This window comes from Corvus kubaryi, unplaced genomic scaffold (genome assembly GCF_017639235.1).
Source record: "Corvus kubaryi isolate FWS band 111438036 unplaced genomic scaffold, C.kubaryi_AGA036_p1.0 71, whole genome shotgun sequence".
Lineage (NCBI taxonomy): Eukaryota > Metazoa > Chordata > Aves > Passeriformes > Corvidae > Corvus > Corvus kubaryi.
In genome coordinates this window covers 11335525-11353334 of record NW_024582059.1, presented here as the reverse complement: position 1 = coordinate 11353334, position 17810 = coordinate 11335525, and the positions used below count along the sequence as shown (strand labels likewise).

General features: G+C 41.3%; 1 protein-coding gene across 2 annotated transcripts in view; it reads right to left on the bottom strand.

Moving 5' to 3' along the window:
- The window catches only part of UNC5C (unc-5 netrin receptor C), a 253828-nt gene that overhangs the window by 25294 nt on the left and 210724 nt on the right, over nt 1–17810 (bottom strand). Inside the window, exons 8-11 of one of the 2 annotated variants that reach the window (XM_042049631.1) lie at nt 8821–8877; nt 7172–7363; nt 5584–5928; nt 2558–2645 (exon numbers count right to left, since the gene is read on the bottom strand). In XM_042049631.1, coding sequence (XP_041905565.1) covers nt 2558–2645; nt 5584–5928; nt 7172–7363; nt 8821–8877 — 682 coding nt within the window. The remainder of the gene's footprint in view (nt 1–2557; nt 2646–5583; nt 5929–7171; nt 7364–8820; nt 8878–17810) is intronic. The other variant, XM_042049632.1, reaches the window with a different exon arrangement.

The window sequence follows — 17810 nt, the reverse complement described above, 5'->3', positions numbered from 1 at the left end:
CAAAGGAAGGAAAAGAAAAGGGGAATGTGCAGGAGTCTGAGAGATAACATATTTTCTGTTTCAGCTGGACTGTTCAGAAGTAGTGTCATATTTCTACAAAGTGTAAGCTAGATCTTAAGTTGCCAGAGGTATGTGAGCTGTGGTGGTGACCCCTCTCTGTTGCTGCTCTGGCTCTATTAGGGTGGCACTATGGAGACCACATTCTCGCCTCATTGGTAGTTGTAGTATCAAGGAAAACACCGCCTTCATTTCTGATTATAACACACATTTTAAAATTTCCTGTGTGTCCCCTTCCAAATAACATCAACACATAACAGGACTTTTCAACCCATACACATTTGCACAGTGCTCATGAAAATAAATATAGGGTCTCACAGGGTTTGTTAAACACACTGCAGTTACTGCCTGGCCACAAAAGCAAATGTCTGCAGCTAGTCCTTGCTGGGGACTCTCTGCTAGAGTGCTGCAAGATTGCAGTAGCTGACTTAAAAAATAATTACGCCACACAGCAACTTGTGGTACCCATATGACTCCAATTGTATGAAGCAACATCTGTGTCCCATGCTGTCAGAAAAAGAAGCTTTGACTGAGCTGTAGCTCTGCTACAGAAGTGAAGTGTCTGGTAACCAGTCCTGCAGCAGGAGACCATTGCAGCTGGGTGCCACCCACCCCACTTCTGCTCCTTGGCACCTGGGGAAAGGGGGCAGGTAACAGGGGAAGATGCTCCACTTCTGCAGTGTTTAAGCCCTTTATAGAGAGTATTCAGGTCTGAGTGATCTAGACAACACCCAATGAGCTCCATCTTAAATGTGCCAGAGAAGCTGCTTTCCAAGAGCATGAAGAGCCTGGTGTGCTTTCTGAAAAACAGCCACAGATCAAATAAGCAGCTGGACTCTGGGCACTCAGAAAGTGACTGTAACCACAATATGATGAGCCCTGCTGCTCCAAGGCAGACTGCTCTGCTCTCCTCTCCTAGGAAAAGAAATCACTTCCAAAATCTTCATTGTAAGTGAGGATTCACACCATTCTATTTACTTCTGCATGTGTCCTTTGGCATACCTGCTCAGTTTAGCAGGCAGCACATCTCCAGCCATGCTTTTCCCAACACAGGTTAACCTATCCTTCTATCCTCTGCGTGACTTGCTGAGTTACAGCTATCACAAAGCATGCAGAGACAGCTTTATGATCCTTGAAGAAAATAAATTAGACAAGTATGTGACATTAGTTGTCCACAGCTCCATGAATAAAGTAACAGGGATTCCCTCCATAACTGGCTGCAAAGAAAATAATTACACATACAGCACCTTCTAGAAATCAAATAATTTTTTTAAAGAATTAGGTATTTTAGAAAGGGAGATTTAGAGGCAAGCTAAATAACAGGGGATGCCATCTGATTTTTTTTTCCTTCTTAAGGAAAGAGTCTTTGTTCAATACTGTTTGGAAACGTCTTTAAAACACAGCCCAAAGTAATAAGAATATAATCAATACTAGCTATGAACAGAGACATTTTTTCTGTAGCTGCAATTAGCCATTTTCAAAGAGCAGCTGATGAATAATGTATGCAAAAGGGTGGGTGGAAGGATTACTTAATTTTTCTTTAAGCAGATTATTTTAGCTTGGGTGAAAGACTACCAAGCTAAAGAATAGTGTTCAATATCACACAGTGTATAAACAGCTGTGGCTTAGCACATAATAAAAGCTATTAAGAGGCTGAGCCAAAAAACCTATCTAGCTACGAGGAGGAGAAAGAGGCAAAGCACCGTGTAATGACTGCCTTAGCTTCACATTCGCCATTCTGCCTTTGCGCACACGAGTCCATTCTGCAACTAAGATCTCACCTTTCTCTTCATTAGGGTTTTCTAAATGGCTCCAAATGGTATCTTGGCCTTTTTGTAAACAATTTTTTTTCAATTTCAAGGCTGCCAGATCACATGCCAGTAGACATTAGGAGCTATAATATGAGCTGGCCACACACTCAGGTAACAGGAGACAACAACAGCGGTCACCCCAGCATTGGCTCTGGGTGCCCTTGGCGTGCAGTGTCAGGGGCTAAGCAGCAGAGAGGTAGAGGACACCAAAAGCTTTGGCTCCATCCTCTTCACTGCATGGACTAGCCAAGCCCATGAAGAAATTCACCTTCACTCTAAAAGGAGAGAAGATTTTCCAAGTCAGCTGCTCAGGCACCTGTCCCTCCACTGAGCTGATTTGTCACCTTTCTCCTCTGCTCCCTTATCCTTTGCAGCACAGGTCTTTATCAAGAGGTTACTTCACACCTTCTCTGCTGCACAAACTCACGCTGGCACATTGTCCTTGCTCCTCTACAATTCAGCATCCCCCCGGCCTGAGGGCTTGCTGCTGAGTGCAACACTTGGTTAGAAAAGCAAATGTCTGAGCTGATTTTGTGGCAAAGTTTATCCTTGGCTTTGCTTGCATTTACCTCCAAGTCAGCAAAGGGCTTCAATGCAGCAGGCTTTGCATAAGCATTATTACCACAGGTCCTTAGTTACTACATTTCCCCCCTCTATTAATGCACAAGGAAATAAAGGCAGTTTTTTACCTCATGTTCTCCTTCCTGTGAACTGTCAGATACATTTCATAGACTCTTCCTTGTGGAACAGCTCCTGCTGGGATCAGCAAGCTTACTCCTGCCGAACAGAAGAGACACAAAAGATAAGATGGAGAAAAAAGAGGTGAGTGGGTCTGTGAAGAGGAGTGACAGGAGAGGCAGAAGATGAAGCCTGCACTGCCAGATTTTCAGCCAGCCTCACCAGCAGACTGTACATGACCTCAGCAAGATGGGAGAAAAAGCATTTACTGTAACCCTGGTGTCTCCAGTCTCCAGCAGCCTGTTCTTATTCCTCTGCACTGAAATATGGGAGCGGAAAAGAGGATTTTCTTCCATTTCATTTTATTTAAAGAGCAGACAGATGGTTACCCTGTTGCTTACCTAGTAAAATGATGGAAAAACAAACAGCTCTGACTAAAATTTCCAACAGCTGTAATGAGACATCTCTCCCATGGCAATTCTTACTTAATTAAGATCAGGAGAGAAAAGCAGTGGAGCACTGTCCAGGAAGCAACAAGAACTAGTTGTTTCCTGAAAGATGGCTTCTGTGTCTGGCATCCTGTCTTTTAATGCACTCAGTTCCTAGACTGCCAGGGAGACAAAACTGGGCTTCCTACTTTTGAATGTGCCTAGTCCTGTAAAGTGGCTCAAAACTGGGGTATCCAACCTTGAAAAAAACGTGGGCAAATATGCTCAGTGTCCTTTTCAATAATGATTTGCTGCACACTTGATTAAAAACCACTGCTCTTACATTACTTCCATTTAATAGATGTCTTGTCTCCACAGAACAAACACGGCCCACCAACTGACTATTTCACTCTGCTGGACACATCTCAGCCAGCTCTCTTTGAAGATGTAGATTAGCTGGAAATCAGTGGCAAGGATTTGCATACAGTTATTACTACATAGCTGAAAACAAACCTAGAGGAAGATTATTTACATATAGATGTTTCTACACTAGAGGGACTTTATAGACACTTTGCATGGCCCTGGCATACAAGGTTTGGTTACACTGGAGACCTCCTGTGTGCTGGTGTACAGGGCCTCAGTCCCACATCAGTTTTGAAGGAGAGGGGTCAGCTAGGAAAGCATTTTCCACAAATGCCTTCTGGCACTTGTGTCTTTACAGGCCTGTTACAACCTAACCTGTGCATGCTTGCAGCTGTAATAGGGCAGGTGTACTGCAAATGAACGACTTTGATCATACCCTGAGGAGTACAGACATACATCTAGAAGCAGCACAGAGGCATACAAGGTAGCAGCAGACAGATTATTTTATTTTACAAAATCATTACTTTAATAATTTTGAAGGGATTACAGCCTCAAATGTTTTTTTCTTTACAAATTGATATTAATATACGTGAATTAACTGTGACTAATAGACTTTGCTGATAATGTGTACCACTGTGGCATAAGAAAACTGAGTATCAATATCTGTCTTCAGCTGGTACTTAGAAAAATGTGAAATCCAAGATTGTATAGCATGAATTTTCAACATTGCTCATCAGTCAGCACCAGATTTATTGAAGCAGTTCAGCTTTCACTTAAATTGAATAGATATTTTCACTTCCCGTTAGAAGAGCAGGATTATGGCTCCCACCACTTTTGGCTGCTTCATGGGCAGTGTGGGACTCCATCCTGGAAGGACCAAACCACCCAGGTCCTGGGCCACCTAGGCATTTTGCTTTATCTATAACATCCACAAATAAGAAATGATCCAGCAAAGGTGCACGGGACAAGGGTAGGCACTATCTGCTTGGTGAGGGCACTTGCTGTAAAATGGCCAAGCTGTGAGCTGCAGCCTCACATGTACTGTGGTCCTACCTGAATTCAGAGTGAAATTGGGCAAGTGTGTTCCTGACCACTCTGCAGTGGTCCCATATGTCCCACATCAAATGCATTACATATTTGATTCAATTTCACTTTAGATATTAATGCTGCTCTTCAGCACCATGCCAAACCCACAGGAACCATCTAGGTGCTGAACTTCCTTAGAAAGAACATCAAAACTTCATGTAAGAACCAAGCAGCAGCACGGCTCTGATAAAAAAAATCTGTCTGAAAGACCTGAGCTCTTTCAAGGCTGCCCAAGAGCTTCTTGGATGCTCTAAAATTGCCTGCTGGTGCCAGGGTGGCCTGAAGGGGCCTGGAAGCCTGACTTTGTGCTGTGTGAGAAAGATTGAGCAGCACGCTGCATTACATCAACAGGCCCTCAATGCTCAGTCCCTCTCTTTCCTAGTTGTAAAGGAAGTCAACAATAAATACAGGTAAAAAGCCTCACAAAAATAGTATTCTGCTGTCCTACTACAACTGCACATAGTCTGCAATGAATTGGAAGTGGAGCAACCAATTTGTTTTTAAATTAATTTGTCCTCTTTTATGTGCAGTGACCAAATAGAGGCTTACTGTATTGCAGTCCCTTTTCTAGAACCACATGAGAGGAAAAGGTGATGCTAAATTGCACTTCACACAGGGGAGCTCTGAAGCCTTGTATGTCTCAGAAAGTGGCTAAGAGCCCTGCAATATTCTGTTTAGAATCACGGAATCATTTAGGTTGGAAGAGACCTCTAAGATCCTTGAGTCCAATCATTAACCTAATACCATCCTGTTCACCACTGGATCACATCCCTAAGTATGACTTGGGAGAAGAGACCAACCCCCACCTTGTTGCAGCCTCCTTTCAGGTAGTTTTAGAAAGTGATAAGGTCGTCTCTCAGCCTCCTTTTTTCCAGGCTACATAACCCCAGACCCTTCAGCTGCTACTCCTAAGACTTGTGCTCTTATAGTGAGGGGCCAAAGTCTTCCTCAAGCCTGCAGTATTTAAAAGGTGGCCAGGACTTTGGGTGGAAAATATTTTGAAGTAGTTTGGTAGATGCAAATGAAGGGGAGGAAACCCTATCTGTTTTGATCAAAGAAAAGGCAGAGTCCCACATATAGACTTTCTTTCCCCACATAAAAGCAAGCTAACACCATTTAAACCCACAAAACAACTGCACCTTTAAGCCAGCATGGCTTACCTGAATTGGGAATTACTAGGTGGCCTCCTAAGGAGTTGAAGGTCCCAAATGCGGTGCATGATGGGTCAGTTTGCCGAGCAAGGCTCTGGTTCTTCATGTTCAGGGTCTCACTCTCCAGCAGAGACTGCGTAATCTGTGGGGACAGCTTGGAGGAGAAGTCAGAGAGGTCATCCTGGGGAGTGACTGCACCGGAGGTGTTATAAACCTTGATCTTCAAGTTGGGGAGTGGGTCCAAGATTGGAGAGTTGGTCATTGGGATTTTATCAGAGACATCGTGCAGGGCGTACACAGGACCCCTGTACATGGCTGCAGCAGAAGTGAGGTCTGGTGGCACTGCCAGGAGGTCTGCAGTGGACATGAGAAGGAAGAACCATATTATTTCTCTGTTTTGATGACTTCATTCTGAGCAACAATTTGGGTTTGCATTCTGCATTTTGCCTTTCATTCCAAATGCTCAGATATGCAAAGTCCCTGAACCTTCATCTCCATTTCCATGAATCTCTCCAGCAAACTCCCAGGGCTCATATTGCCCCAGCTGCTATGGAATCCAATTGCCATACAAAATTACAGCACGTTTCTGCTCTGAAGAGTTTTCACTGGGATTGTTTTTCCAGGCTGCACTCAGATTTCAAATATGACATGCTTAGCTTCAGGGCAAGATGTTTTCATCGCTCAGTAGATCTACTTTTAACTAAGAACCCCTCCCTAAATGCTATGTGACAATCACTAACCAATTTATCTAACTGGCCTAAAGACAACATTCTTGAAATAAAAGACACAACAAGCCTATGAAGTCATCATACCCACGACTCCCTGCAGTGAGGGATTAGTACCTGCATCATACTTTTTTCAGATTTGTTTTAGAAGTTTCTCCAGCAAAGAAAACACTTCTGCTAACCTTACATGTGACAACTCTCTCGTCATCTTAACTCTCACTTTGATTTATTCTTCTGGTGCAGATATTGGGAAAAAAGAGGAACATTTCAGCCTAAATAAGTATCTTGATAAAGGCACTACCTTTAGAGTGTTTTTTCCTGGCCAGTGAAGTGAGGAAAAATACCAAGCTGTTACGCACCAGTGATAAAAATATTCGTTATTAAATGATGTTCTACCACAACTTTTTCTACATTTTCTATTCAAAGCACAGTACTTCTCAAACTACTATTTATACCTGTGGAGACAGGGCATAGGAAAAAAAGCTATTAGTGAAATAAAGGGGAGGGAGATGTGATAGAATTACTGTAGTATCACTCCTGTGATGCATCCTGCCTCGGTTGTTTCTGTCAGAGCTTTGCCTTTGATTTAGATTTGAGCTGGACCTGTACTTCCATAAATGTGTCTGAGTTTCACTCTCACACTCATGTTTTCTCTTCAGAAGTTAAATTCATCTGCTTTATACTCTTGAGCACAGCTGACAAATGCCACCACGGCTTTCGAGCACTTGACAATCAGAAACAAATGAACACGACCTTTCTCCCCTTTATCAAGTGTCAACAGGCATCCAGTGATACCATTCATGCAGCCCCAGAAACCCTAACCTGATAGCATCTCCTTGAGTTGGTCAAAATGGAGTGAAATGCCAACTGACCTTGCCTGGCAGCCTTGATGTTGACAGGCTGGAATCCCCCATTTAGTGCCGAGGAGTCAATAATATCCGACTCAAAGTCACGGTGGTTCTTGCGATAGACAAACAGGGCCACGACCACAGAAATAGCCAGGCACACGATCACGGCGATGACAATCCCGACATAGAGAGCAACATCATCCGAGTCAGGAGCAGCTGCAGGGAGAGAGGCCACGAACCTTCAAGAAATGTCCTCCTCACAGGGACTTTCAAGAAAACACGTCCTTATTATTCTCGTTTCCTGCAGATATTTACTGCCTTTTTTATAGGCCAATTTAAAATCCATTTCCAATACCATATAGCAGGTCTATGCCCTTTTGATGGAAAACAATCTTTGATTTCTCTCTAACTTGTATTCTAACTCTTTCCCTACCCACTTGTTTATTCATCTAATACTCAGGCTGTGAACTGCTATGTGAAACATGTTACAGACTTAGTCTCATGAAACAAATTCACCCTATGAAATTAGATAGTATGTCTTAGTGACATAATGTCATAATATTGGTATTTAGAAGTTCATCTGATACCAAACCAAGTTGGTTTTTAAAATTCAGAAGCCTTATTTTTACTTTAAAAGAAGTAAAAGAACCCAAAATTTCCATTTTCTATGGAATACCTGGCATATCAGGACACATCTTTGGTTGGTTTGGGTTTTTTTTTTTGAACTGTAATCTGTCATTACTCCCTTCCATCCATTTGCCTTTAAAAATATAAACTAGTAAATTAGTAAAGCAGAGAATCAAACATTGAATTCTCATCAGTGGCATTAACATACATACATATTTAGATAAAAGCTGAAGCAAGCACAAGAAAAAATGTGGTAATTTACCAAAAGGAACCAAAATCTGTTAGAGCTGTCTTGTGAGGAAATGGCTATGATATTTCTACTAGCTGCTTATACCATATCTTCAGCACCAATTCCAAGCTAATCTCTAGCATCATTATCCACCAGACATTTTTTTCCAAAAGGTCTGAATATGTGTTCAAAAATTGATGTATTTCTATACAAGGAAGAATCCCATTTTTAGAAATAGCCTAATGAAAAAAGGAAGTGGGAAAACAAATCAGACTCTTTTAGTACCTCATTTTTGTTAGTTTGAAATGTGTGAAATCACTTTTATTTTATCTCTTTTAGCCATTTAAGCCAAGCTGCCCTGCAGCTGCAGAGGTGAGAGCTGGCAGGTGCAGAAAGGGACGATCAATCTCCAACAGCTCTGGGCTACCAGACCTTCGATTTACCAACCTTGAAACATTCCACTTTTAACTCAGCAGTTCAGAAAGCAGAACTCTGAGTTCCAGCTCAAAGAAAAGTTACCCTTCCACCACACTTCTTCCAGTTGCTAAGGGAATTTTAATGAGAAGATGGCTCATTCTCTCCAGTTTCTGTCTCTGAGGCATCATCATCTCCTGTTTCCCTTGCGCACATGGGCCCTTATAATTCTGTGTCTGCTGCAAAGCACTGTGCCCGCTGTCAAGCAAGCAGAATGTCACTTACCCTGCTGAATAGGTCCCTTTTTTGCCTAGTCACACCGAGCTGGCCCAACAGTAAAGCCTGACCCAAGGAACAGCACCAAATTAGCATCCAGGAACATAAAATCAAACATTAAACTTACAAGAAAATCCATATTCATTCTGGGTTCTCTGTTCAGTTGAAATAGGATAAATGAAACCTTAAAAAGAAAGAAATTAAACAAAAATGGGAACAAAATCAAATGAGGAGAACAAAAAAATGAAGCATGAAAAATAGTTTAATTAAAAAAAAAAAGGAAGGAAAAGAAATGGATGGCACTTTAAAATTCTGATACAGCACAGAATTATGATTTTGCATCCCCTGTCTCCTCCAGAGCCGTACTAAGAATTAATAAGCAGGCAGATTGAAATTCTAAGCCAAAATCAGTCTCGAGTCACTAACTTTGGAGTGCTTAAAGTCTTTCTTTTATTGAGCATAAACTGTAATGGATCTAATTTATTTCAGACATCTAGGGTCATTAGCATATGGAAAGTCTTTTTATCCTTATCCCTGCCATATGCTTTAATTCCCAGGACATGTTCGGTGAGGCTCTAAACAGTTTTTATATTTAATTATAATAGCTTGCTGTTGATCTAATAGAGCTAAAGGAGACCTGTTGTCACTGGTCAGAGGTTAAATACTGTTTCGTGGAGCAGTCTATGCACAGAGTCCCTTCTCTGTATTTCCTTGGAATTATTTTATCCTGTCTTTAACGTGTGTTCAACAGGAATTCCTTAGGGAGCAAAGAATTTGTCAGCAAACAGTAAACTGAGTGGTTTCTCTTTGAAATTATTACAAAATCAATAAGGCCCCCAGGGTCAGAACATTACTTATTTGAAATCTTTGCAAGCACCATATATCGACAAAATCATAACACAATTGACAGCTTTATTTTGGGATAGATAAGGAAGAGATAGCATTTCCTTTGTCTTTTCCTTCTGCTGCCCCTCCGGCACAGCACACTGGAGCTGCTTAGCTCACATATGAGTCCTGTGAACTCACTAAGCATCTCCCATGCAGCAAATGAGTGAAATGCTCCAAGTCTCATCCTGCTGGAAAGGTACATGACAAATCCAAACCGAGCAGGGGAGTCACTGTCTGGGATGGGATTAGAGTCAGTGTAAGAAAGAGTACCTCTCCTCCACCACCTCCCCGTAAGTTCTTCTGAAGGGAATTTCACCCTCTCCCCTTTGATCGTGCTGCAAGGAGCTCACACAGCTGGGGATTCCCTTCAGTGAGACAAAACCGGAAAATGCACTCCTGGTGTGTGCCTAATGCACAGGCAGACCACAGTAATAATCCTCAGCTCCCAGAACTGCTGAGCTTGGGTGCTCAGCATCTGTTGTGCTCTACACATCCCTTGCTGCTTGGCTGTATTTTTTGTTAATGAAGACACAGTCTATCCCAATCACTGACATAGACATACCTCCCTCCAAAATTTCCAGACGTTAACTGTTGCATAAATTTTGCCTTACCTGAAATACCAGAGCAAAACCAGCTTATTTTTGATGATGATTTTTTTTTTCTGGGACATCATGGGACAAACTATACTGCCTGTAATCTCTGTTTAAAGCTTTACTTCACAGCAAGGATTCCAGCCATACAATTGCTTTTAGAAATATTATGTACTTACGTTCTCTCCCTTGTTCTTTGAGGCAAGTTCACCTATGTGTACTCTCAACATGCATACTCAATTTTTTGTTAATAACTGCTTTCTCCTTCTACCAGTGTACTTGAGGTATTGGCCATGAAAACTCTGGTGAGTAAATTCTGAGGGCTTGAGTGAGTGTTCAGCAAGTCTGGGAAAGAATTTACAGTACCCTTGTTACTCCCAATTACTCCCCAGACAAGTGCTGAGGCCCATAATTTGGTAAACCTAAATTTTAGCTATAGCCTTATGCCCAGTATTTCCTTTGGCAAGATGTCTCTGGAGAAACCAAGAGGCAGGCAGAAGGAACTAAAGGGCCCAGGGACAAAGTGGAATTTAGGCTGGATGCGTCTCTGAATGACTTTTGCCTTCTACTCAAATCCAGTGGGAAAGCTGAGGATGTCTCCCTGCACTTCATGTGCCCCAGCAGGTTCTTGGGGGAGCTAGAAGGGAGCAGCACACATCCCCTGGCTCTACATCACCCATGGAGCTTGAGCTCACCTGTGCAGAGCTGAAGAGGCTATTCCTCTCTCCTCCCACTGCATCTGAGGTGGTAGGTTTTGTGTTCAAGGTTGTGCATCATTCCTGCCATGTCTGAAGGGATCCAGCAGCTGCCACTCAACAGGCACAAAAGATGGCACCACCTGGATTAGCTGTGATGTTACTGAAAGCATTCTTTCCTCACAGGATAATGGAAACTCAGATTCAAGCTTTTTCAGCAAGGTAAGCAAGCGTGGGCCTCAAATATTCTAAAAGAAACTTACCTCATTGCAACCTCTCCACAGACCCTGTTAGTCACAAATACATGCTCATGGCTTACAAGTTTCCACAGATTCTCTTACTGCTAACTACAGAGAGAATCCTTGCAGCTACGTAAGAGTGATGCCAGTTACCTCTACAGAAATGTTTTGTGCACGTAGTCAAAGGCACATCTATTGAAAAAGGAGGAAGAGGCAAGGATACTACAGCCTGCTTCTGCCATTTGGGCAGGACGTTTTGCAACAAAATTAGTTTTAAGCACTCCTTTGTCACTCTTCCAAAAGGGAGTGGGCATTGCAGGAGCTAAGAGAAGGCCTGCAGCCATGCACTGGTGATGGGCAGGAGGCAGGGCTACTGCCATGATCCCAGCACAAGAGAACAGGGATTTCTATAGGAAGTTGGCTGTCACACTGGTCCCTCTGACTATGCCTTCAAACAATAAAAAAAGAACATTTTCATCAGATAATGACACAAACCTCCTGGGATTAGTAACTGAAATAATGAAGAATGACTTCCCTCCTCTCTTCAAAGTAATTGCAGTGAAGAGAAATCTTTTCCATGTTTTATTTTTTTCTTCCTCCTTGTATTAACAGCACTGCCTGGCAAATACCTAAGGGACTTCTACCAGGGTGATCAACATTTTTAATGAGTGTGAATTTAGAAAGGTGCTGGAGGGTTTGACTCTAGGAAGGCTGCCGACTCAGAACAGCTGGTTTCACAGTGAGCTATGCTGAGAAAAGTAATTTAAGCTTCTTCCTACAGCTTGTTGGGAAATACATGTTTTCAAGAGCGCTTTTGCTATTTTGTTGTGTAACGTACTGTTGAATGAGTAAAGTAGCAATAATCATACTTTATGCTTGCATAGTGCCTGCTGTTTGAGGTTCTCAAAGGCTTACCAAAATGGGTATTTGTTTCCCTCATTGTACAAGTACCTCACCCTATGTCAAACCTGGAGAATCAGTGGGAGGCTCAGGTTAACACATGGAAATTGAACCACTGTAATTGCATGGTAAAGGCATTCAGTAAAAAGCCTTTAGTTAAGTCAATGTTTCTCCATGTATTCTAATTTATATTCCAATTTAGGTTTGTAAATATACTTTTTGTCCCTGTGGAAGTGTTTCTATCAAGTGTCAAAGGTGGCTCTTTTTTAACTAAACTAATTACACTGGCACAAATCCTTTGTACAAATGCAGATGTATTGTTAAAAAGGTGCTTTAAGTAGACATTGCCTATTTTGTTTCTAGAAAGCATGAGAAGAGCAATTTATTCACCTTTATAATGATGCAACACACTGAGAAAAGTGAAGGGTGAATATGTCAGAGTGTACTTGAAAAATTAACCAATCCAATGCTTACATACAGAAAAGACTACAGCAGGCTTTTTATCAATTTACTTTAACTCAATTCAAGAATCAGTCACACTTGGCACTGATTTGGGAAATTGTGACCATTTAACTGAATAGCTTGTGAAGCTCATTTAATTAGTTTGGTGCAGTTTCTGAAGGCAGATGATCCCCAAACACTGGAAGTCTAGCCTGAGCATTCTGGTCCCACACATCTTGCTCTGACCTTCCGGGAACACGTTTGTGCCAGAGGCCCCGGGAGACACAGAGGCTGCTCTGTGTCACTGAGCAGCCCTCAGCGTATCTGCATGTGTGGGTTCATCTGCCTTCGGGGTCAGCTTTGACAAACAGCCAGGCTGACCCCTTCCACAGCACCAACTCATCTGCTGCAGTTTGCCTTGGGAGGAGTAGATACACCTTCTGCCAAGCTGAGGTAAAATAAAGCATTTGGGAATGGAGAATCTCAGACCTATGAAAGATAACTGTGCAGAGATTATTGCAATGACTCCCTTCAGACTGACATTTAACAGACTGTCACCAAAGAGCCACTAAAACAACTTTTCTGAGCTCTTTTTCCTCCACTGGGAAAGAATCTACTCCTCAGCATATTCATGGCCATATACACACACACGGTGCTTAGCCTGGGAACTCAGTGTCGTGACATGGGCTTTCTGAAATCCTGTGTTTGATTTTACCTAGAAAGCCATGGGAATATACTGCCTTGGCCTGTGAACTAGCATATTTTAAAGAGAACTTTTATCCCTGTGGTATAAAACACTAGGTCACGGCTTCATGCAGAGGGAACTTTGTAACTGGCTCCACTTTTTGGTCCTTAATTGGTTTTGCTAGCTTTCTAGTCATGCTGAATTTGTATTAATGGATATCAATTTTAGAGTGAATTGATCAGATTATGAAAATATTTTACTCTGCTGCTTGCAGGAATTAAAATACTTACATAAGACAGAAAGAAAAATACCCAGTTTTCAATTAGTATTTTTCCTACCTACTTTCCCTCTTTCCAGCAACTACCTAGGTAAGACAGGTGAAGTAGCTGAAGATGATCTTTCTGGCAACTTATCTTCTAGGGCTTATACAGTTTGCGTCACATTTATGAAAATATTTACATTTATCCTGCAAAGAAATAGGTTTATAGCATTAGCTGCTGAGGTCACAGTTAATCATACATATTTTGAGACTGTATCAAGATCGTTGAGAACGGGAGACATGCACTCCCATTTAATAAAGTGAAGATTGCATAAAGCACACCATAACTGCTAGTTCCTTCAATGAATCATACTTTAATCTGGCACCACTTGATTCTAATTTATAAACTCTCTTTACTCTCTCTGTAGCAGTTTCAAGAAGAGCTGAGGTCAAGTAATTCCATGGTCCTTCTGAAAGCCTAGCCACATGAAGTGTGCCTCAATAACATCCTGTTGCAAAGAACTCAACATTTGAAGCATAGCATATTGTAACAGCACTTTTCCCCCTTTTGGCTCCAAAATCAATGTCCTTAATTCATCTCTGAGAAAAGAAGGCACCGCACATTCAACTGCTGCCTTCCTTTCTCAGGAAACAGATAAACAGAGACTAGTTATTACATGTAGAAGCTTAACATTTGAAGGAAGCAGTTCTTAGATGATTTAAAGTAGGTGTGTGGTAAATAAGACGTGACATGGGTTTACTGAAATGACCCTTTGTTTTGCTGTGATGCATACACATCAGATGAATTGCAGTATCTGATAACTCAAAGCCAGCAAGCTGGTAATTATTTTTCGTACCAGACCCAAACAACATGCACCCAATTGCTTCTGTTCTTAATTCCCAAGATGAGATCTTCTTTCAGCATTGAGTCATATCACCCTCCTCTTTGGTCCAGCTCCAGTTAGCTCAGAATTTAATTTTAAATCTTTGGGTTTTGCTGAAATTTTCCATAATGAGTCTCAGAAATTATCCTGGGAAGTTTGAATAAAATTGGTTTAGGAGCCCTAGTGACTTTTCATCTTGTTGTTAATTTCTAGTTCACTGGATCTCAATGCATAAAAAAATCCTCAACTCCCTCCAAGTATATACTGCTGTTTCCAGATTTCAAGTTCTAGAAATTCAGCCTATCTCCCTTTCCCTGTAAAATGCCATTCTCAATTCAATGTTAGCGTGATTTCAGGCTTTTTTGCACTCATGGGAAGAGACATTCATCAATTCTACATTCTGAATTCCATTATACAGAGAGGGTTTTGAGACAAAGAAGAAAGAAAGTCATGTCCTTGCAGTGTTTGCAGTGCTGTGACTGTGGCTGTGACCTTGCATTACTAGTCCTGTTTCCTTCTGCCTTACCTCATTCACCATCATTCCTACAGCTATCAGCAGCTTGCTTGAGTCTCTTCATTATTTTTAAAGGAAATTCTACATGATCAGTACAGTGTGCAAAGGCTCAAAGCATTCAGAAAAGACTTTCAAGGGCTTTCAAAATATTAATTCAGATGCATTGCAATGCTATTGGCTTCCATCTTAGTCCATCTAGGTTTCTGTTTATGATGGACAAGCAGTCACATATTCCCAGCTTATGAGAAGGAATTTAGGAGATTTAATTTGACATTCAGGAGTTTTAAATTGCTTTGTGCAAGTTCCACTGTCCAGAGGCTGCACATACTTCCAGTATTTTCTTTTCTACAAGGGGCAGAGTTAATGGTACAAAAGCAATCTTAGAGTAAACCCCATATTCTGACTGGTTTTAGTGTCAAGGTTTCCTGTTCACTTAACATGTTGCTAATGCAGATTTACCATAGGAAAAGTATTAACAATAATATTTGAACTCTAATTGCTGTTAATTGCTTCTCTCCCTTGCTGATTCCCAGGAAATGTATCACAAAACCGAGAAGATGTGATATGTTATACCTTACTTGTGGTGGTTAAAAATTAAAAAAACCCCCAAAAATAAAACCAACAGCAGAGTCCCTGGTGCAGCAAAAATCTTTCAGACAGAATGTGCCCAGCTTCTTCCTACATTTTCTATTCTAAAGAAAGACCTTCATGTCTGTAGTAATGATGATCTGAAGGTCAGATATGATATCAGGCATCCCAGAGATAATGCACAGCAATTTATTTTCATTCTGAAGCACTAATTATTGGCATATTCAGGGTGGGCTATTAAACCGAGAGCTTGAGGTTTTGTGACTGATTATTTACTTGGGTATTATCTCAGATCTTTCCTGAGTGAGTGAGTTAAACGGGGACACTCTCTTGTTCTCTCCTTGAACAGGAGTTCATGATATCCTATAATTAAGACTGCAATTATGTTTTCATTTTAAATTAGATCCTGACATTTTGTTAACATTGATAGAAAGGTCTTGCCTGAGTTTAAACATGCATGATATCTATAGGGGAATAAGGGAAGATGGAAGGCAAGGATAACTTGCTGCTAAAATTTGGTGTGGATTAGAATATCCAAGTTTGACATTATGCAGTCTTTTGCAGTTAAGGACTGTGACCTTTTGGTTAAATCTTATGTCAATCTTTAGTAGAACCTCAGCTTTGGGTTTGTTATGCATGTTTGACAGCAAAAGTAAACAGATGCCTGGCACTGCAACTCACTAGATCGTGTATTTGCAAATTCCACTCTTGCAATGACTGAACGCTAGATAGACTTCCTGGGGCTCACTTTGTTGTAGTGGGACAAGAGAGCTGAAATGAGGACAAGGGACACTGCTAAAGAGAGGATACATGGCAGACAGCTAGATGAAGGTAGGGACAGTTGGAAGAGGATCTAGGACAGGGGACCAAAGCTGTTAAGAATGGTGGACAGAAAGGGTCATGAAAAGCATACGTTACTCACATGGAACAGGCCTAAAAATCTTTGGCAGGTTTGGAAGCTCGCACATAATATAACTTGTATTCTTCAGTTTATAACCTCAAAAATCCCACAGACTCCAGAACCAGCTCAGCTGATCAGTTCAAAGTTTGTTTCCCAAATTCTAGAAACTTCCTTCCCCAACATGAGTTTTCATCTAAGCATGCTGCCAATATTTTTGTTAGTCCTGATTTAGAAATAGCACTGAGTTTTACTTATTATTTCACTTACTCCTTGATGAGCCTTCAGATGCTCATGTAACTTTGCCCTGCCTGATACCCTGACAAGAAAGCAAAAATCATGAAATATATCCACCTTTGTATATGACAAGGAAAATATAAACGTATATTATTGTCACTGTATGGGGTGGTTTTCTTCTACAATTAAATCAGTACATCAGTTAGACTTCATACGATTTGAATTCTTCTTTCATCTACCTGAGTAACTTTTTTGAGTTTTTTAATGTGTAGAGGAATAGGCGAGAATAAAATAAAACCTAAGAGAAAAAAGAAGAATGAAAAGTATAGATGGACAAGGCTGTCTTTTTTTCTCCTCTCCACGTGGCTATAATATTTTTTTAATTAGTGCAGATTTTTGAAAACATCCTAGAGATCTTACAGCACTTGCTGTCTTTAAAAATAACGTGGAGGTGGCTCTTTCTGAACTGACTGAGGTTAAGACACAGGGATTTCAGTGCCCTGCGTTTTGCCTGTGGCTCTGCACTTTTGTTTTCTCCCAACACTTTTATCTGCTTCAAGCAGTTTGTTTTCTAGGCAAGAGCTCTCAGCTGCATAGGGCCCATTGGAGCGTGGATGCTTCTCAGCTGGGCATTTTTCATGTCGCTACAGTAAAATAGAGATGAGTCATAACTCTGAGATGTGTGCATAAACTCCCTTGGCTGCCACACCATTATGTAGTAGCTGGGTAGAAAACAGAGTAACACATCCCTTTACTCATATCAAATAACAGTATTATGGAAAACTTCCTCTAGGAACAGATGAGATGCCTTCTTCAAATGAATGTACTCCTCCTGTAGGCCAAAACAGGCCAGGTGGCTGTATCATTATTCTGACAGACTGAATGTATTAGAAGTTCTCTCTTGACCCACATGCTCTTAATAAAAGGTTTTATTTTATTCCTCTGCACACACAGGCTTCTGTTGCAGTCTCCCTTGAGAGAGTTCTGCTTACCTTCTGGAGTCTGGAAAATATTCCCCTGCTCTTTGCACACTGATCTGCTCTGGTGGACCTGTGGTCCTCATCAAGCTGCTCTGCCCTGTCATTCTTCCCTGAATGCCTGCTTTCAAATCAAGCCAAAAAGGGAAACGAATACTTAATCTATCAGAGGTTCTGACATGTTACATTAACCAAGCAGGGCACGTGCAGAATATGTATGTTTTGAGAAGAAAGAGATGCTAGTATCAGGGTAACCTTGTTTTCTGCTCAGGACCTGTGTATAAACAGAGACAACACTGGAAAAAGGCAGCAGTTTGCCATT